General features: G+C 43.9%; 1 protein-coding gene across 3 annotated transcripts in view; it reads left to right on the top strand.

The window, feature by feature from the left end:
- GUCY1A2 (guanylate cyclase 1 soluble subunit alpha 2) overlaps window positions 1-22,178 on the top strand; it is a 237,455-nt gene that overhangs the window by 36,201 nt on the left and 179,076 nt on the right. For all 3 annotated transcript variants that reach the window (XR_008319186.1, XM_053307939.1, XM_053307940.1), the window contains exon 4: window positions 2,772-3,487. Coding sequence is in view for 2 of the 3 variants with exons in the window: in XM_053307939.1 (XP_053163914.1) it covers window positions 2,772-3,487 (716 nt within the window). In the remaining variant the exon portion in view is untranslated. The remainder of the gene's footprint in view (window positions 1-2,771; window positions 3,488-22,178) is intronic.

Below are 22,178 nucleotides of genomic sequence, written 5' to 3'. Positions count from 1 at the left end.
TAGGGCTGGGAGGTACTCCTGCCTGCGATCTTGGAGAAGCTGATGCCAGTCTGTGTAGACAATACTGAGCTAGATGGACTAATGGTCTGACTCTGGAATAAGGCAGCTTCCCATGTTCCTATATAACTCTGGAGTAGGGGTAGAAAAGCAAAAGGCTTCTAGGAACTACTTTTTTTTTGGTCATAGGGACCTGCCTTATGCTGGGTCAAACCATTGGTCCATCTAGCTCAGTATTGTCTACACAGATTGACAGCAGCTTCTCTAAGGTTGCAGGCAGGAGCCTCTCTCACCCCTATCTTGGAGATGCTGCCAGGGAGGGAACTTGGAACCTAGATGCTCTTCCCAGAGCGGCTCCATCCCCTGAGGGGAAACTCTTACAGTGCTCACATGTAGTCTCCCATTCAAATGCAACCGAGGTGGACCCTGCTTAGCAAAGGCAACAATTCATTCTAGCTACCATGGAGTCAGTCATAAAATGGCACTTGTATGAAAATTCACATTAACAGCATAAGGGATCTTAATATCGAACCTCCTGAAATCCAGGAGCATTTTGCTGCAGGGCAGGAGAAGAGACAGAGGGTTTTATTTGTGGAAGAAGAAACTTGTGATAAATTGAAAGAAAGAAAAGAAAGGCAACCTTGCTAACTTGGCAAAGAGGCACCTTTTTATGTGGTGGTTCTCTTTATTTAGCAGGGGGAGAGTAACTGGCCCTATCCACCCCTAGCACAGTACCTCCAGTGACTGTTGCTGGTGTCTATCTTATGTTTCTTTTTAGATTATAAGCCCTTTGGAGACAGGGAGCCATCTTATTTGTTTATAAATAAAACCCTGATCCCTCAGAGAGAGGGAGAGATTAAAGATAGTGTGGCTGTGCTTCCCCTCAGTCAACCAATTAGATTTGCCCCATTGGCTGGAAGGGAAGTGGGGGACAAGCAAGTCCAAATGCTTGGAGAGCTACTTCAGATAAGCCTGGAAACTACTAGTAGCTCCTGAGCTACCTAAGACCGACTACTGCCCTAGAGAGTCATTGCTGACAGTGCATATGACACTGAGAAAATTGAATAAACAGTCTGACTTAATAGAAGGCAGCTTCTGATCTTTCTATGACCTTCTGCATGCAAAGCAGGTACTCTACCACTGAGCTGCAGCCCCATCCCTAAATGGATTGTTTTATGTTGGACACTCTTTAAACCATCCCACCAAAGATCATGACCTCTCGCAAGCTATATACAAGATCTCCAGCCTGTTACTCAAACATGAGACCCAGCAGTTTTTAAGTCTGGACTGATGTCTTGCCATGTTCTTGTAGTAACATGGATGGTTCCGTTACCCTTGGAATTGTCATTGCTCCCCTTACTGGAGCTGAGCACAGGACAGGAGAAGCACAGGACAGGAGAAGATACTATTTATCCTAGTAGATTGCCTGATTTGAAGAGTAGAATTTTAACAAGACAACATCCTCAAAAATTGTCGGAGAGTGGAAATGATTAACGCTCATCTTAAAATGGGCAAGTCCTCCAGTAGCAACCTTTGACAAGCAAGACAGCCTTTGGTGCAAGTTGTCATTCAACAGTCTCTCATTTGGAATGTTGGTTTTTGGTATCGTGACCTTTTTGTTAATCAAAAGCATGAAAATCTATTACATGGGAGCTTGAAAAGACTGAGTTCATGTCTTAAAAGATGAACTGTACAGCTTTCTTCTTGTCTTTCTAATAACTATTTTGCTGGCATGCCTTTCTGGTTGATGGTGCTTTTGGACAATGCAAAAGTTGTGCTCACTTTCCCAAGCATTAGAGGTGAGATGCAGGGTATTTTGTCTCTTTCTTTAGTGGTACAAAAACTCAGGGCAATTTCAGGTCCACCTCACATGCCCAGTGGAGATGAAAGCTTTTAGATCAACAACTGGAGCCCCCTAAGCCAGATCTGACTCCTTGAAAGAATTAAAGCAGTTCATACAATTGTCATTAATTTGGGAGCTGTGCACGCTCCCGTTTTGTGGTCTTGTGTGAGGGAAACAGCAAGTTTGGAGGGAGAGGAAGTGATCATCTGAGGAAAGAGGAGCTTGGCTGGACAGCTCTCATACCCAGCACTTAACCAAGGTAGGAGCAATCACTGTCTGACCCACCTCTTCCCTCCCAGATGATCACTTCCTCCCTGCTCCAGCCTTGCTATTTCCCTCACACACAATCACAGAATGGGAGCATGCAGAGTTCCCAAACTAATTATTATAGTGTGAACTGCCTTGCTGTTGGATAGCTCACCCCTCCCCCCCGCCACAATTGCTAACAGTTCTAACAGGTCAGAAAGGTATGTCAAGGAAGTGATGTCTGTAGTAACCTGGCATGACAACAGGCTACTTTATGAGGTGGGGATCGAGAATTGGGGCCTTGCTCTCCACTCCTGACTCCGTTCAGAGAGCCTTCAAGTAACGTTTCTGCTGACCAACCTTTAAAGTAGGCCTGCTCAACTTAGGCCTCCCAGCTGTTTTTGAATTACAGCTCCCATAATCCCCAGGCACAGTGACCAATAGCCATGGATTATGGGAACTGTAGTCCAACATCTGCAGGATGTTGGACTACAATCCTGCTTTAGAGCCATATTTCTTAGTGGGTGGCCTCAAGCCACATCAACCCTGCCTCTGAACCTTCTACCTGCTTACATACAAATTGCTGCCTCTTCCTTTCCCTTCCCTTCCCTTCCCTCCCTCTCCCCACATCCCTGTTATGCAGTTGTGGTATATCATACTGACCCAGTTCTTTATTGCTGCATAGGTTTGAAGTTTGAAGAACTACAAGAGAAATTTGGGGCGGAATTCTTCAATATCTGCTTTGATGAGAATGAGCGAGTCCTCCGAGCTGTGGGCGGCACCTTGCAAGATTTCTTTAATGGCTTTGACGCCTTGCTGGAGCACATCAGGACTTCTTTTGGAAGGCAGGCCACTTTGGAATCCCCTTCTTTCCTATGCAAAGAGCTCCCTGAAGGCAAACTTATGCTCCACTATTTCCATCCTCATCAGATTGTTGGCTTCGCCATGGTGGGTATGGTCAAGGCAGCGGCAAGGAAGATCTACCAACTGGAAGTTGAAGTGGAGCAGATTGTGAATGATAAACTCTGCTCCGAGGACTCCAACCCAGGCAACTGCAGCTGCCTCACATTTCTTATCAAAGAGCGTGAAAATGCAAATATCACAAAAGCACTTCCTCTTGGGACGTCCCAGTCCCCCACAGACCTGAGAATAAGCATCAGTACGTTCTGCCGTGCTTTCCCTTTCCACCTGATGTTTGATCCCAGTATGCTGGTGCTGCAGCTGGGAGAAGGACTAAGGAAGCAACTCAAGTGTGATGCTTACAAGATGAAGTTCCAAGACTGTTTTGAGATCGTTTCTCCAAAGATCGGCACCACGTTTGAACGAGTCCTCCTGAGGTTGTCTACGCCTTTTGTCATTAGGACCAAACTTGAAGCATCCTGTTCTGAAAATAAAGACAAGGTATGCATATTTGTAACCTTAGATACTTCATTGCCTTTTTAATATTTTTTATTGCTCTTTAAGTATCTGTTGTGAGCTACCTCCCCCACTCCACTACAGCAGAGAGTTCAGGGGATGAGAACTGGGAACAATCTAAAATGCAGACCCCAGGGGGCCCCTTGTCACAGCACCAGGAGAACCCAAGCTGACACCCCTGAGAACCTGTTGGTTGTAGTGGAGCTCCACCAGCATTGACAGAGTCATTACTTTGAGGAATTGGGTAAGGCCCCTCGCTTTACAGAGCTTTTCCAAGGAAGGAGGCAGGGCCGATTTACCCGGCAACTACAAGAACTGGCAGTCTGCTGCTAGACTTTGCTGGAGCAACTTTGTCCTTTACTGTAGCCTTTTTACTTTGCTTAGCTCTAGTTCTGGCCCTGGGAGCGCTGTCCATGGTCAGGGCACATATGGAGACCATGGCTCATCTTGGAACAGGATGATCTGCACTAAGTAATGTTAATCTACACTAACATAGGAAGACCATTTTCTCAACCTTGCCTGAACTTCCAGTTGGTCCTGTTACTGCAGGTATTACTCCCTCTAAGCATTCCTCTGGTCTCTGGATTGGCAGCTAGTGAACCCAGGTGGTGTTACTGTGAGGCAGGTTAGCCCCTAAGGGTAACTAATTCATACTTTTGTAAAGTCAGAGTCATTTTACAGTGTTGTTTCTCCCCACTCGTTCAGGTATGTTTTGGCCTTTCGTAAGTTGTATAAATATGAACTAATACCTTTCCACCAATTGAGGCCTTCCCCCCACTTTACTTCACTCAAGAGGTTTCTTTTATCAATATTTATTTTTTCACATTGTGAAACCTACGGGCCTGACCCTAGCCAAGTAATTTAAAATCCATCACACGTAGCCTTGAATTTTCGTTGTCCTTATTCATTCCCCTTAAAATTCAAATAGAGTGGCTGAAAGTCATTGTACCGTGAGGGGCATCTGCCAGATATTATCTCAAAGCTGTAATTCTTCTTTCCTTCTTAGTCATTGTGGATGGGGAAAAAGTTGACACTCTGCTTTCATTGGTGTCTGTAGCCTGAGGGGGGGGGGGATTCCCAGAATCAAATTCTGGAGAGATTTCCCTCCTTCCATTTGCTAAAATTCTTCACATTTGCATGTCAAAATGTGTTTCAGCTCTGATGACTTCCAGAATGAATTATATTGGCTAATTTGGCAGCTGCCAGTGTCTGTGAATGGTTAATATGAAACAATAGATGACAACATGACTTTAAGAAATAAAAGCCATAGACAAATGGCTGTGCTTCATCAAACTTCGGGAGCACTTTGGATAGCCACACAACATATTTGGTTGCTTGTTTATTTCATTTCATGCATTTACAGTATATCCTGCCCTTCAATAGGTGTATTGAGGACCATAATATAAAATGATACATACACAATAAAACAGCAACAATCAATAGTATCAGTAATTATGAGCAAGCAAAACCTTCTGTATTATTTCCAGCTATATTTCTCTGAATAGAGGTGTGGGTTTCCATGAGGAATAGCACCTGCATGCTTGCATGCAGATGGTTTCCTGGAAGTGTTTGAATTGGAAAACCTTATTGAAGAAATCCAGAAAAATTTCCCTTGCAAATTTTCCTCATTTATATGCAATTTGCATTAATATTTCTCTTTAAAAAATTACTATACAGTACAATTTTTTCCTGATGCTGTAGATAGACTGTGATCTGATTTGGGATGTTGTTTGACCTAACAAGCCACCTAATGGTACAGTGGGAAAGTAACTTGCCTAGGGAGCAAGAGGTTGCTGGTTCGAATCACCGCTGATATGTTTCCCAGACTATAGGAAACACCTATATCGGGCAGCAGTGATATAGGAAGATGCTGAAAGGCATCATCTCATGGTAGTAACTTGCTTTTGCTGACATTGACCTACATTTGGACTAATGATGCACCAGCAGAAGTGCTTTTGGTCACATAAGGACGGAGACACCATTTTTTGTATTACCCTCTTCCTCCTGCTACTTCTTGTGCCTTCTGAAAATATGTTCCGGAGGGTCCCCCACCCAGGCACAGGGGACTGCTAAGGGAAGTGGATGCTGGCAAATTTCCCCCTTGCTGGCAGAAAATCATCTTCTGCCATCACATCCTTAGATTGGATGTTGGCCATTATTCTATCATAGCGCTGCTGTTGCTCTCTGCCATTGTGTTAGGTGGCTTGCTGTTGTGCATGGTGCTGGGTTGTTGCTCAGAAAAATGGACATCACTTTCTATTGTAAGTATTTAGTTTAAAGGAATGAACCACCTTAAGTGGCGCAGCGGGAAAATGTTTGACTAACAAGCAGAAGGTTGCCGGTTCAAATCCCCGCTGCTACTATATCAGGCAGCAGCGATATAGGAAGATGCTGAAAGGCATCATCTCAAACTGGGCAGGAGGAGGCAATGGTAAACTCCTCCTGTATTACACCAAAGAAAACCACAGGGCTCTGTGGATGCCAGAGGTCGATATCGACTTGATGGCACACTTTACCTTTAAGGCAACGCTACTGCTTCTTCCATTTTTGTTTTGTTCAGTAGATCCGTAATAGTGGTTCAGAATCCCATTTTCTTTATTTGGGACACTTGTCATTAGCTCTGCAAATAAGCAATTTTGGCTCCTGAATGCACAAATCACATTAGTTGCATCCCCATCTTTCATTTGGCATTTTTCAGCCATGCTAGTAAAAACACGACTGATATTTTGCAGTGATGAAATTGCACATAATTACAAGCCCAGATTAGTGAGGCTGTTCTGAACTTTGTTTGATCACCCTAGAACCTGAAGACAGGATGTTCCATAAGAAACTAAGTGACCTGCGCAAAGGAGGATCTTTAGAACATGCCATGTCTTCACTTTCATGTATTTGGAGTTGATAGCAAATTATATATTCTCTCAAATTACACATTTCTGGCTTATATGAAATCTGTAGGTGTTGGAAACTGAAAGCAGAAAAGTCAAAACCTCCCCCCCCCCGATTTTTCTTTTTCTTTTTGAAGTTTGCCTTCTGAAACTAAGAAAAGGAGGTGTAAAGACTAGAAATGACAATAAGCTTACTTAAGCCAGATTTATTACTATTGCAGGTTTTTTTTAGTACCTTTGAAAAAAGGATATTTATCCAAAACACATCAGGCTAAATAAAGCATTTTGTGAGGCACTTAACCACTTTGTATTTTTCCGGTGGTACATCTGTCCCTGTCTTTTCTTCCGCTTAAATCCAGAAGCAGCATTTCATTTGCTTCTCATGTTGATCTTCCTGGTCCTAATCTAGTGACTATGCCACACTAGCTTGTTCACTTGTGGAACTCATTCTTGGTGTTACATTGGAAGCTGCCTTATACTGAGTCAGACCATTGGTCCATCTAGCTCAGTATTGTCTACACCAGTGCTGCTCAGCTTCAGCCCTCCTACAGATGTTGGCCTACAATTCCCATAATCTCTGGCTATTGACTGCTGAGGCTGGGGATTCTGGGAGTTTTAGTTCAAAAACAGTGGGAGGGCTAAGGTTTTACAGGGTTTGCAACCCTGGACTACAGAGACTGGCAGTGGCTTCTCCAAGGTTGCAGGCAGGAGTCTCTCTCATCCCTATCTTGGAGATGCCAGGGAGGGAATTTGGAACCTTCTGCATGGTTGGGCACAAAGCAGAGTAAGTTTAGAAGTGGGGGCAAGTTCAACAAGTCTGAGAAACTGGGGAAGTGAATTTCCTTAAATGCTCTTTTCCCCTCAATTATTCCTCAGGGGGTAGATCAGAATGCAATTCCTTTGTGTTTCCACCCCTCTGCCCCCTGATCTTTGACGGCCATCTCTCAGGGATGTTGTAGCAGTTTTCTGAGCTGACTCACGGTCTAAAAAGAAACACAAGATAGACACCAGCAGCTGTCACTGGAGGTACTGTGCTGGGGGTAGATAGGGCCAGTTACTCTCCCCCTGCTAAATAAAGAGAATCACCACATTAAAAAGGTGCCTCTTTGCCATGTTAGCGGGGTGAATGACTCACATTATTTAATGAAGTGAATGACCTCATTATCTTGGGTTTCCATATGGGAGAAAGCAGTCCCTCCTACCTGCTGATGAACCCTTCTCTGTATGGTACTGCTTCTGTAGAAAGGACCTTCACAGAAGTGGGATCCTGTTTTGTGAAGCATCTTTCTCAGAGAGAAAGGCATCATTACATCATAGATTTGATTCTACCATGTCAAAATTTGATTCACCCAGGCAGAAGCATTTTATTGAAAGTGTCCAGAAGCTTGAAATTTTATCAATCCTTTTAACCAAGGTTAGCTCTTACTCCATTTTTGTACTGTATTTACCCAAATTGAAGACTGAATTTAAGACAACCCCCTTAAAAAATAAAGGTTAAGTGCAGTTTATACCTGCATTTAATCAAAAGGAACAGGACTCTGAATCTAATATCCAAAAACCAGTCGGATACAAACTGAATTCACAGCACATGAGAGGGAGTCCTAGAGGACACCAATGGGGGCAATATTTTTTCCAGTCCACCATAGTGGTTCAAGCTGGCACTTACTTGAAAGCATAGGGAGAGGAGAGCTGGTCTTGTGGTAGCAAGCAGGGTCTGCCCTGGTTGCATATAAATGGGAGACTTGATGTGTGAGCTCCATAAGATATTCCCCTCGGGGGATGGAGCCACTCTGGGAAGAGCATCTAGGTTCCAAGTTCCCTCCCTGGCAGCATCTCCAAGATAGGGCTGAGAGAGATTCCTGCCTGTAACCTTGGAGAAGCCACTTCCAGTCTGTGTAGATAATACTGAGCTAGGTAGACCAGTGGTCTGACTCAGTATATGGCAGCTTCCTATGTTCCTAACTACTTTTGCCTGGTCAAATATAGCCCAAAGAGGACCCACTGCTCAATACCTGACACTCCCTTTATTTCTTCCAGAACTCAAACTTCTCCCATTGCTGTTCAGAAATATATGCAGCAGAGAGAAGTTTTTGGTTTTATTTTTAACAGAACATTTTACCCAAAGACCTAAAATCCTGAAAATCTGCCAACACTCTCTTATTAGTATCTGTCTGGCCTGGATAGCGTAACACCTCCCACCGCCCACCACTTTTTGGATACATCACAGTTAATTATCAGTTACTTGATAGTTTGACACAGTGGGAAAATCTGGGATCAGAGCAAAAAAAGACACTTATTTTTAAAATGCTGTGTTTATGGATATGCAAGAGTTATGTCCCCGGATACCAAAGGGCTCTGTAACTTCCTACCCCACCCGAAATGGCTCAGAAAGTGCATAATAGGATCCTCTGTAGCTGCTACTGTTGGACCCAACCAGAAAGATCTCAGATCTTACAGCATTCTTGGATGGCTAAAGCATGTGGCGCTGTTCTATCCCCATATTCCCAGGGCTCAGCGCCAAACCGCTGTATTCAAGAACCAGAACAGAATGTTGTCATCAAAACTAGAGAACTGAATCCTTCATGATTCAGGAGCAGGGAGTACAAGAATGAAGGAGTCTTTTCCCAAGAAGATGGGGGTGGCTGGGAATATGAAACTCTTTTTAATGTTATGTTTAGCACTCCAGCTAAGAGACAAGGACACATATCTGCATGAACATTAAACAAAATTACGAGTCTGTTCAAAGTCTGCTTTGTTCCACAAGTACCATTCCTTTTTCTTTTCCCTTCCACTTTTCTGGCTTACCACTTCTGGTTCTCCTTCCTTCAGCTTTGTCGTCATCTCTGTAAAGTTTTTAAAGAATTTTCACATTAAAAGCTCTTTCATCATCAGCTATGCTGTTTATCCTAGCACTTGACAATGACATATTTTCCCTCCCTTTTAAAATGGGTTGGTAGCTGTGAAGCTCGCTGGAGGGTGGTTTGGAGGAGGATGGGATTCCAATCCACAGCAGCCTCAGACCTGCCTCTACCCTGAAATATTAACAGTCAACTACACTGCAGGCTTGTAGTAAGCCACTTGCTCAGTGCTAAATTTAGGCACAAGCTATGTACGCTATAGCTTAGGGTCTCACATTATGAATTTAAAGAAAGGACTAAATTTCAAGTTTTACATAATGTTTTTTCATTTAAATGATAACTGAATTACAGGAGAACCTCGTTATTTGAGAAACCACTATTTGAAGTTCCGTGTGTCTGTGGGGTGTCTAGTAGACACCCATTTCCATTATCTAAATGGGTGTCTGCTAGACACCCCACAGATACATGGAACTGCAAATAGTGGTTTCGCAAATAACGAGGTTCTCCTGTAATTCAGTTATCTTTTAAATGAAAATACGTTATGTAAAACATGAAATTTAGTCCTTTCTTTAAATTCATAATATGAAGTGGATATGCAAGGGTTAAAACCCACATATCCGCGGTTCCTAGAGGGCCAGAAGTGACCATGGATGTCACTTCCACCTGCCATTTTGTCTGAAGGAACCATTTTGTGTCTCATTTATTGAACAGAATTGGATATATTCCACCCTGAGCCTTTTGGAAGGGCGATATAAAAGTTTTAATAATAAATAAATAAAATAAATATATTCCCATGATTTTTCATGGTTTGGGGGGGAATTTCATCCTTTGGGGGGCATTTGGGGGACCAGCGAAGCATGCCCCAGTAAGTTTTTTCACCTTTCCTCCTCTTTTTCCCCTCCACCCTGGAACCTAATCCCCCTTTCCCCATAGCTGTAATGCCTTGTTACTCACAATTCTGTTTCTCATGGTAGTAGGTGCGGAATGGAACCCCTGCAAGTAACAAGGTCTTCCTGTTTTGCAAGAGAACTGTTTTTGTTAGAGTAATAGTTTTTAGTTGCATCTTGGCCAAGTAAAAATAAAGCTTCATTATTTCTATTTTTATTGTCTTTTTTGTTGACTAATTAAAAAAAAATAGTGCTGTGGGGACTTTTAAGTTTGACTTAATTTAGGGCCTCAGCATGTCAATCTGGACTGATCACTCTCTGACAGACACACACCCTACAATATGTTAATGATGGATAGTGTTGGCACCGGCAGGGAAACTTTGCAATGTTTTAATTTTAAGAACTCAGGAAGCATCGCCTTTTATATTAACTAAGACCCAAATTACAAAGAGCAGGAACTCCCTCTCTTTGTGACCTTTTGTTTCTAGGGAGACATGCTGCCCCATCAGAGCTATGCTATAAACATGGATTTTTCCATTTGTTTTCTAGGGACATCTCTCACTTCTACTTTGAGACGAGCAACTCAAACAAGTAGTTCTAGCAGAACTAATGAGACCTAATTTTTACCATGGTGACTCTTACCTACAAACCCTCCCATGTACTGTGAATTATGTAGGAGCATAGGAAGCTGCCATATACTGAGTCAGACCACTGGTCTATCTAGCTCAGCATCTAGCTTCTAGTCTCCCTTTCATGTGCAACCAGGGTGGACCCTGCTTAGCTAAGGGGACAAGTCATGCTTGCTACCACAAGTCCAGCTCTCCTCTCAAGGAGGTCAGCTGGCCAGTCAAATTCTGTTAAATAATTTGAAACTTTACTTTTTAAGAATGGTAACAAAGAACTGGGAGAATATTAATTACAAAAAACTACTTCTTATTTAGAATGGGATAGAAACGCCTCTGACTTCCATATCTACCCTGTCCATCTATCTTAATTGGAGTACTGGAATCCTTTATGTGTAGAGGGAGGGAGGCCTGTAAACAAAGCAGAGGTTTCCACTTCCTCACTGCGGTTCCTACATCGTGCAAAATGGGGGGAGTTGATGGAAAATGAAAAAAAAAAAAAGTACATATTGACACTGAACAGAATTAAATCAGGGTTGGGTGGTGGCTATCTTGAGAGCCTCTGATAGCTCCCGGACTTTTGTGAAGTAGCTCTCCAAGCATTTGACTTGCTTCTCCCTCCTTTCCCTTCCAGCCCATACTGCAAATCTGATTGGTTGGCTGAGCAGGGCCATGGCAGTGCCATCCTTCTCCGAGTTGCTTCTGCTTTTTCTCCTGTTAATTTCTTTCTACTTTCTTTTACCAGAAAACAACCTCCTTTGCTCCTGTGGCAAAATTCTCCTGGAATTCAGGGTGGGGTTTGATGTTAAAATCCCTTATTCTACCTATGTACATTTCTGTACAAACTGCCATTTTAATTACTGCCTCAAGCTGCCATTTTGTGACTGTCTCCACCTCCCTAAGCCTCTGTTCTGTGCTGATGGCTCCCAAGGCTCTGGCTGAATGTATGTATGTATGTATGTATGTATGTATGTATATAACTCCCAGAAGCCTTGTCTGCCCACCCCTGTACTAAATGATTGTGTCAGAGAAGAAAACACAGGATTATCAGACCACATTTCAGTCCGTCAGTCTGTCTTTCCTGCCTTGATCACAACCTTGCTACCCCTCTCTCCTCCTTGATATACCTAGAATACTATTTGAATTACCTGTAGATTTTCCAACTCTTGTGCAGAGGCACAAAAATTCTGCTCGAGTAACATGGTGGGGATTTAAAAAACAACAAAAAACCGTGAATAATCCTGCAGTGTCTTGAACAACAGTCTCTCTACTAAAGTCTGAATTTGACCAGATCAGATTAATTGAAACCCAGGAGAAATTGTTGGCAGTTTTGTTCCAATTTCTGTTTCCCCCCCCCCTTTTCTTTTCTGGTCCTTAGTGAAAGAATAATATACCTGGTTCTGAGTTTCTGCTTGGGTGTTTCAGTAGTACATCCATTTGCCATTCAGCAGAAGTTATTACTTGGAAAATCCTATAAGCTTTATCTTTCTCCTGTGTGTATAATTTTTAAGCTTCTTTTCTGCTGTCAGTGTTGCACTAGAGGAATTCCCATAAAATTGGCACCTAATTAACCAGAAGCAAGGACTCCAACTTACTGTTTTCTGTTGGCTGATCACCTATACAGAGCACAGGTGGGGAGCGTTTAGCAAATGTTGGGAACATTTAGTTCAACACTGTTATAATTGAAAAATTAATACAGTACTGACATGCTGGTTCTTTTGACAATAAGCAGAATTTCCCGAGTAGATTGTGTGAGCATCTAATGAAAGTAAGAATTGAAAAGACAATGATATTAAACTGCTTACTTGGAAGTAAGTTCCACTATAATCAGTGGGACTTTTTTGAGTCAGTGGCCAATATCCTTGCTTAGAGTGTGTAGGCACGGCATGCAGAATGTATTTGGTTGTTTGGTAACTGCCCTCAGGACAAGTTAGCCCATGATTATCAAGGTAAAGCAGGGAAGAGGGCAGGCTATGTCTAAAGGAGAATAAGTGTGTGGGAGGTTTCTGTTTAACACTTACCATACTTGGAACATAGGAAGGTGCCATATACTGGTCTATCTAGCTCTGTATTGTCTACACAGTCTGGCAGCGGCTTCTCCAAGGTTGCAGGCAAACGTCTCTCTCAGCCCTATCTTGGAGAAGCCAGGGAGGGAACTTGGAACCTAGATGCACTTCCCAGAGCTGCTCCATCCCCTAAGGGGAATATCTTACAGAGCTCACACTTCTAGTCTCCCTTTCATATGCAACTAGAGTGGACTAAGAGGACAATGCTCAAACCAGGCTTAGCCAAGAGGACAAGGCATGCTTGCTGCCACAAGACCAGATCTCCTCTTCTGGTTCAAGAACTTGCTGGTTCTCGACTCAAAATGTCTTCCCCAGGCTGGAAACTGGAGGCAGTTAGGCTTATGCCCTGGCTCAGGGGCTAGCTTGGGAAATAATGGACCAGGTCTCACGATCCGTGAGACCCAGTTTGGGGCTGTGAGCAGGAAGAGCAGCCTAAGCCCGCTCACCCCGATCATAAGTGGGGAGGGAGCCCTGGGTGGCCAGATTGGCCGCCCACACGATTGCCAGCTCTGAGATTGAACCGGCGGGGGCTGGGGAGCTCAGGGACCGGGTGGCCCCTGGAAGCCCCAGTATGCCCTGTGCAAGTGTGCAGGGCATACTTGGGAGACCCCCGAGCCGGGAGGCGGCTTTTCACCTCCCGGTTGGGGGTCTACTCGCGAGTAGCCATGGCGTGAAGCTGTGCCGCAGCTACTCATGAGCAGATAGCCCGGGTTTGCGGAGCGCTCACTCCACAAACCCGGGCTAAGGGGCGGGCTACAGGAGCGGGTTAGCTGCTCCAGAACCACTGGGCTCGGCTGCGAGCCCGGTGGTTCTGACGATCAGCATAAATCGGGCTAGCAGAGGCTAGCCCAATTTTTGCTGACCGTCAAAATAGCCCCAATGTGTTAAAAAGGGGTCTGAGGTGAGGATAGCATTTAAAGGGGGAAATCATCAGGGATGGGGAGGGGTTAGCTCCACCCCTTCCATCCACCAAGTCTTCCTGGAAAATTCCCCCTCCACTTCCACATTAGTCTTCTGAGACAAATATGGGATTGGGTACTCTCCTGGTTGCCTTGTAATGTGTAGCTCTGTCTATTCCTCATTGAGGGAATCAGCATTGAGGTCTTTCTGCAATGCCTTAATGGTCTTTGAGGTTGTTTTGTAATGAGATGATTTATTGCTCGTCAATGTGCGCTGCTCATAATGAGTAGTTTTAATGAGGAGATTTTAAAACATTGCCTACTGTCTGGTATTCCTGAGGTTACAAATCGCTGAGGTGAGATGCGATTTAACAGAGGCAAGGGTTTGTATGTCATGGAGAGTGCGCACAAGGGGTGAATAAAATTATGTGCAAATCAGTGAGATGCAGCATAGGCTACATCACAACTAATGATAGTTCTCTGACCCTAGCCGTTTGAAAACCATAGTCTCACCCACCTTGTTTCACCCACATGGGAAAATCATCATTTTGAAATATTGAAAATGCTTCTGCTTTTGGATTAGGAGTTGGAAAGTGAATTGTGATGGTGCTGTATCTAAGAGTACAGTGACTTCCTTATCTCAGAGCATATGCCCCATAAGTGTGGGATGTCATATGAGCAGAGTGAATTGCTGTGCACACCATTGCCCTGATCTAGCAATTTCATTGGGGCACAGAAGTACCGTTGTGCCTACATAGCTTTTCCAAACCTCTTCCCACAGGTGCTTTCACTTTTATTTCAATCAAAGGGAAACTCTGGATATGCATCCCCTTCTATATGTAGACCGGAGAGGGTGGCTCCTTTACTGAAATAGCTGGGGAAGCTTTTTTCCAAGGGTGCACGGTTTGTTTAAAACAACAGTTGTAATGTGATTATATGTACTCGAGTCCCATTGACTTCATGTGCATCCCATACAAAGTTGCACTCCTCTGCTAATCTTTGTCAGTGCAGTAGTCCACCACTGCACAGATGTCCAAAACTTCTAAAACCCAATGACTGTTTCAGATTTCACAGCATTTAATGCTAACACCATTAAATCTTGGTTCTGTACAATGTCTCTGAGCCTTGAGAGTGTGTACCCCACTCCTCTGCCTGTGTGGGCCTTGGAAGAATGTCCTTTCCAGTTTTGGTTTTAACCAGTTGTGGTTAAAAACCAACCAAGATCAACCATGTCTTTGGACCCAACTGATTTTGGTTTATTCTGGCCAAATTCCATGAGATAAACCAATATCTGAAACCACATATATTGCCTATCATGCTTGTGTTCAGTTGATGTGTCAATTTACTTTCGTTCTGCAAGATCTCCCCTTATTAAGCTTCTTCAGGTCTTGAGAAACACAATCATGTTTAAGGGTGATGAGGGAAGAGATCACCTTCAAGGAAGGAGAGCTGATCTTGCAGAAGCGAGCATGAATTGTCCTCTTTGTTAAGCAGGGTACCTCCTGGTTTGCATATGGATGAGTGACTTCTTGTTAGTGCTGCTTGCTGTAAGATATTCCCCATAAGAGATGAGGCCATAGCTCAACGGGAGAGCATCTGCTTGCATGCAGATTTCAGTTTCACTCCCTGGCATCTCCAGGTAGGGCTGGTAGAGACTCCAGCCTGTAACCTTGGAGAACTGCTGCCAGTAAGTTTAGACAATACTGACCTAAATGCACCAATAGTCTGATGATATAAGGCAGTTTCCTATGTTCCTATGAGAAAATTTGACAGGTTTTTTTAAAATGGATGGAAAACAGATGGACATCATTGGTAAGCAAACAAAAGGGTTTAAACGGGGAGCATAAGAACAGCCCTGCTGGATCAGGCCCAGGGCCCATCCATTCTAGCATCCTGTTTCACAAAGTAACCCACCAGATGCCTCTGGGAAGCCCACAGGCAAGAGGTGAGGGCATGCAATTGCTATTTAGAGGCATCTTGCTAGGGATGTGCAAAAAATTTCGGCCACAGAACGATCTGTGCCCGAAATGAATAATTTTGGGTGATTCGGGGCTGAACCAAATCACCCTCGATGTCCCCTGATATTTTTCGGGGACGAGCCGAATCACCCAAATTTCGGACCCCAAAAATTCGGGTGATTCGGTTCATGGTTGATTTTTGGCAAATGTTTGAATTTTTAGTGACTTTGGGGCAGTTCGGGGGCATATCATGGGATCTGGGCAAAAGGAGTGGGGTGGGGTGGTAGTTCCTAATGGGTGCAGGCTACCACCCCAATTTCAGGGGGATTGGGCAAAGGGCTGATTTTTGGTAAATTTCTGAAATTTTCATGTCTTTGGGGCAGATTGGGGCAGAAAGTGGGGCCTGGGGCAGAATAGTGGGGTGGGGTGGTAGTGCCTAATGGGTGGAGGCTACCACCCCAATTTCAGGGGGATTGGACAAAGGACTGATTTTTTGAGAATTTTTGAAGTTTTAGTGACTTTGGGGCAGTTTGGGGGCAGAAAGTGGACCTGCCCCAAAAGAGTGGGGTGAGGTGGTAGTGCCTAATGGGTGGAGGCTACCACCCCAATTTCAGGGGGATTGGGCAGAGGGCTGATTTTTGGGGAATATTTGAAGTTTGGGTGTCTTTGGGGCAGATTGGGGGCAGAAAGTGGATCTGCCCCAAAGGAGTGGGGTGGGCTGGTAGATAGTGCCTAATGGGTGGAGGCTACCACCCATCCCCAATTTAAGAGTGATTGGGCAGTGGGGTGAATTTTGGTGAATTTACTTTTATGAGGTTTGTCTTCATAAGGTGAAGTGTGCTAAATTGATTACTTCCTCATATTATTCATAATAATAGAGAGTGTGAAAGAATGAAAGTGGGGTCATGAGAGTTGTTTAATTGAAAAAAATCTCATTTGCTATGATAGAATGGGAATTCACACCTCTTTTTTCTGAGTAGACTCTACCCATTGGGCACTACCACCCCACCCCAAAATTTTGCCCCTGGGCCCCTTTCCCCCCCCCCCGAATCGATTCGGATTCGGATTAAATCAGAATCCGAACAGAATCAAGGGTGATTCGGGTGACCCAGATTCGGGCACAAAACAGAACAGGGGTGATTCGGTTCGGGTTGGAGCCGAATCACCCGAAAACCCGAATTGCACACCCCTACATCTTGCCTCTGAGGCTATACGTGGCCTATAGTCACCAGACTAGTAGTCATTGATAGACCTGTCCTCCATGAATTTGTCTTGGCCCTTTTTTAAAGCCACCCAAGATAGTGGCCATCACCACATCCTGTGGCAGAGATTTCAGTAGATTTATTAGGAATATAGGAAGCTGCCATATACTGAGTCAGACCATAGGTCCATCTAGCTCAGTATTGTCTACACAGACTGGCGGCAGCTTCTCCAAGGTTTCAGGCAGGAATTTCTCTCAGCCCTATCTTGGAGAAGCCAGGGAGGGAACTTGGAACCTTCTGCTCTTCCCAGAACGTCTCCATCCCCTGAGGGGAATATCTTACAGTGCTCGCACATCGTCTTCCATTCAAATGCAACTAGAGTGGACCCTGCTTAGCTAAGAGGACAAGTCATGCTTTCTAACACAAGACCAGCTCTTCTGTGCGAAAAGCTGTGCAAAAAGCTCTCCTGTGTCATGCATTGTGTGAAAAAGTACTTCCTTTTGTTGATCCTAAATCTGACTTCAGTTTCATGGGATGACCCCTGGTTCTAGTGTTGTGAGAGAGGGAGATTTTTTTCTCTGTCTGCTCTCGATACTCTATGAATAATTTGATAAACCTCTATCATGTCTCACCATAGTCACCTCTTTTCCAAACTAAAAAGCCCCAGGTGTTGTATCCTTGCCTCATAAGGAAGTTGCTCAAGGTCCCTAATCATCTCCATTGCCCTCTTCTGCACCTTTTCCAGTTCTATACAGTAATGTCCTCCTTAAATATGGTGATTAGAACTTCATGCAGTACAGTTCTCCAAATGTAGCCTCACCATAGATTTCTATACGGACATTATATTATTAGCATTTTAATTTTCAGTCCCTTTCCTAATGATCCCTAGCATGGAATTTTTCACAGCTGCCAAGCACTGAATCACACTTTCAACGAGTTGTCCACCACCACCCCAAGATCTCTCTCCTGAACAGTCACTGACATATATACTCTTTGGTGTATATGTGAAGTTGGGGTTTTTTGCACCAATATGCATCACTTTACACTTGCTTACAATGAACCACGTTTGCCATTTTGTCACCCACTCACCCAATTTGAAAATATCATTTTGGAGCTCCTCACAATCTCTTTTGGATTTTGCTACCCTGAATAGTTTAGTGGTGGTGAAATCCAAAGCTGATTGTAAGGAGCTCCAAAAGGATATTTTCAAACTGGGTGAGTGGGTGATTATCCAGAAGTTAGGGTAACCAGCAAAGTGGCCAAATTTGCAAATGACACTAAATAGTTTAGTGTTATTTGCAAATTTGGCCACTTTGCTGGTTACTCCAACTTCTATATAATTTATGAATACAGATCCCTGGGGGACCCCACTTCTTACCTCCAAAGGGAAATTAAGCTGAGTCAAATCATGCTGAGTTTGAAGCTTCACTTTGACTTAAGGCTTAATATATTTCTGTTCACTTATCCAAATGCTGCTATAAATTTAAACCTTGTGATTAATCACTGACCAATGTTTGATCTGGCCAAGGTACCTAGAGTCTGTGACAGAAACAACATTGTCTTTATTTTGATAGAAAATTGTTGGATAAATAGAACATGACATGATCAAGTGCACCCTGGGCTGACATAAGCCTAGTCTTTGATGCAAATATTGTGTTCACAGTCCAAGCCATACATGGTGCTTTTTCACTAACCAAGGTCAGCAGAGATTTTATACCAAATTCAAGCCCAGAGAATGCCTTTCTAATGAATTCTTTTAGGATATCTTTGGAAAAAATGTTAAATATATCTAGGCAAGCTATATTTTAACATTCCACACAAAAACGGAATTCACAAGGAGAAAGTGAATGTTTTTGGCAGTAGCTGTGAGCCAAGCCAGGTCACAGGAAGCTTCTCTATTATACCAAGTCAGACTATTGGTCCATCTAGCTCAGTGTTGTCTATGCAGACCGGCAGTGGCTCCCCAAGGTTTCAGGCAGGAGTCTTTCTCAGCCCTACCTGGAGATGCCAGGCATTGAACCTGTACCTTCTGGATGCAAAACAGATGCTCTGCTTTGCTATGCTCCCACCTCCTAAGGAGAGTATCTTACAGAACTCGCATGTAGTCACTCATCCAAATAAGAACATAGGGATGTGTGAGCTGGCTCAAGGTTCACAGTTTGGTTTGAGTCCAGTTCAACTCGAACTGAACTGAGTTTTCCAGTTTTGTGCATAGCCCTATAAGAACATAAGAAAAGCCTTTCTGGATCAGGCCCAAGGCCTATCTAATCCAGAATACTGTTTCCCGTAGTAGCCCACCAGATGCCTCTGAGAAGCCCACAGGCAAGAGCGGAGGGCATTCCCTCTCTCCTGCTGTTGCTTAGCAAACTTTAATGTAAATTGCTTAGCAAAGGGGACAGTTCATGTTCACTTTCACAAGTCCAGCTCTCCTCCCCAGTTGTGTGATTCAGCCCTTTCATTGGTGGGGTGGGCGGCAAAAGGATCTTTGTTGGTTATTTTCACCAATATTCATTTGTACAAGTGACATCTAAGAATAGCAGTGGGGAGGCAGATGTGGTCAAGGGAGCTGAGCAAACCAAGAAAGAATTGGAATTTGGATAAAGTGGCTGAAGAACCCTGTGAAACAGTGTTTTCCAAAGACTGATATGTGGAACAGCCTCTCCCCCACTCTGCATTGTAGTTGGATGCACATTTCAGTCTTAAACACAAAAAGAGATGTATATATGTTCTTATTTAGTTCCCAGAACATTGGGCAAACACAGCCCAGTTAATATTGCCTTCTGCCATCCCACCTTCCCTTTTTTGTCAGTCATTTTGGGAACACAGGAACATAGGAAGCTGATTCCCTGTATCTTTAGTCAGTCCATTGGTCCATCTAGCTCAGTATTGACTGGCAGTGCCTCTCCAAAGTTTCAGGCAAGAGTCTTTTCCCAGCTGTACCTGGAGGTACCAGGGATTGAATCTGGGACCTTCGGCATGCAAGCAGATGCTCTACCACTGAACTATGTCCCTATGGTGATGCTCCTGAGATTTAACCCACTGGTTGATGTGTCCTTCCTCATTCAGGAAGAAGTCATCACCTTTATGTTGGCAGTAGGGGTGGGTGGAAATCATGTTTCATGGAGCTATCTAACTCTGATGGGCATGGGGCGGTTGATGCATCCAGTGTGGTGGATGAATTTTTCAAAGTAAACCTCAGTTTACCATACGGTGATGCATCATTGCACTTTCTCACAGCTTGGAATCATTGCTCAGAACCGTTCACATGTCAGCTCTTGTGGTTGCAAAGAAAGATTTAAAGAATGAAACATTGTTGCTTGGGGTGCTTTGTTAATATACTGTAGCAGAATTCATTTGACACTCAAGGTACTTAAATAATCCAATGTATATCACTATAATTGCATTAAAAAAACTTTTGGAAAGGGGAAGATAGCAGTAAGAGATTTCTTCATTGGATTTGCTAAACGTTCATTGAGAATTAAACAAGTGGTTTTTTTAACATGTGGTTTTTTTTAGAAGTGAGGAGAGAGGAACAGAGACAACTATCTGGAGAGAACTAGTTTGACACCGAACAACAAATTTTCTGTAGACTCAGACATTCGTTTCATTATATGTATATCCCACTTCCCTTTCATGGAAATCAAGGTGTCATATATGGAGTTCCCAAATGGTCTCCCATCCAGGCAGTGAGCAGTTGCAGATCTGCTTAGTTTCAACAATCATCTTGGCTTCAGCAAAGGAAGTATCCTCTGCTTTCAGGCTGTGTCCTAACAGGAACCCCCAAGCAATAGATATTGTGTGTGCTCTAATAGATGTCAGGGTGCAGATATCAAATGTGATGCCTGAAGCCAGTACTTTTCATTCAGTAATGAAATCCACTTTCATTGAGGTCATTCACACAACCGGGCAGGCAGTGGGGGGAAGGCTGGTTAAACTCACCTTCCCCCTGGATGAGAACTTGACTTTGCTGGGAGTGCAGACCACACTCCCAGGTGATCTGCACTGCATGGCAGAGCATGGAGCTCTGGAGACCAGGACAATACATCCTGGCCTCCAGACATCCCACAATGTACCGCCCCACATGCACGATGCATTGGGGGATTCCCCGCACCCCGCCGGAAACGGGCACTCTAGGCATCCATCTCTGTGTCCACTGGTGCTGAATGCGGCTTCAGCCAAAACATGATCCCAAGCCTGGGTTAAGGGCTCACTCAAGCCCATAACCCTGACTCAGAGCTGGGTTTCAAAGCGGGGCTAGGCAGTATTGCCCCTCTGGGATCAGGCCCAAGCCCAGCAGTTCTCACATGCAGCATTACCCAGACTGGGCTTCCCTAGCCCAGCATAGGGTGTGGGTGAGAACATCCTCTTTAATTTTTTTTTAGCTGTCCTGATTTCAGAGTCTGCTGAAATGTCATAGAGCACATTTTTTCAGGACCTGAGTTGGTTCAGTTAAACACTAACTTATTTGTGCAGTGAGGCTAGGTATGTCCCAAGAACATGCCTGCTCCAATGTTACTGGCAAATGTGCTGAATGTGTTACCGGCCATTGTGGCAAGGATTGATGGGAGTTGTAGTACAACATCTGGGAACCAAAGGTTTGGAAACCCTGATGTGATAACCAACAAACCCCGATGTGATAATATGTGATTGGATCAGCATGCAGAAAGTTCCATGTTCCATCCTTGGCATCTCCAAGATAGGGCTGAGAGAGACTCCTGCCTGCAAGCTTGGAGAATCCGCTGCCAGTCTGTGTAGACAATACTGAGTGAGATGGACCTATGGTCTGACTTAGTATAAGGCGGCTTCCTATGTTCCTGTCCTTCATGCTGAACAAGTCCTTGTATGAGATGAGTGGTCCTTATCAACTCTGTAATTCTTCACACTGGATATAAAATCAGTATAAAACCCACTATCAGCCTACTGATTTCCAAAGAGTGCACTTGGGAGCAGAAACACACATTTTATAATCTTTATTTATAGCTATATTCCAGATGTGTTTATATATTAGCACCATTTGCTTCACAGTGCTTGCTGACGTCCTCCATGTTCCAAAGAGGCTTTGGCTTTCCCCTATGATATATTTCTCTCTAGATTTACCGACAGTCTGTTTTTCTCGAGTCGTTTTCTGCATGCGCTTTGCGCCTCTGCAGTCTTGTTTCTCTCTTATCTTGATTCCTTAGTTTGCCACCTACAAATTCAGCTGCAATGCAGGAGTTATTCATTTTGACCTTTGTTCCCTTTCAGATGTGTTTGTCTCCTGCATTTTTCCTTTGTACAGACTTGCAAAATAGTTCCTAT

This window comes from Hemicordylus capensis, chromosome 3 (genome assembly GCF_027244095.1).
Source record: "Hemicordylus capensis ecotype Gifberg chromosome 3, rHemCap1.1.pri, whole genome shotgun sequence".
NCBI classification, from domain to species: Eukaryota; Metazoa; Chordata; class Lepidosauria; order Squamata; family Cordylidae; genus Hemicordylus; species Hemicordylus capensis.
Note: the sequence above shows the minus strand (reverse complement) of the source record. Positions and strands in the feature narration are given on the sequence as shown.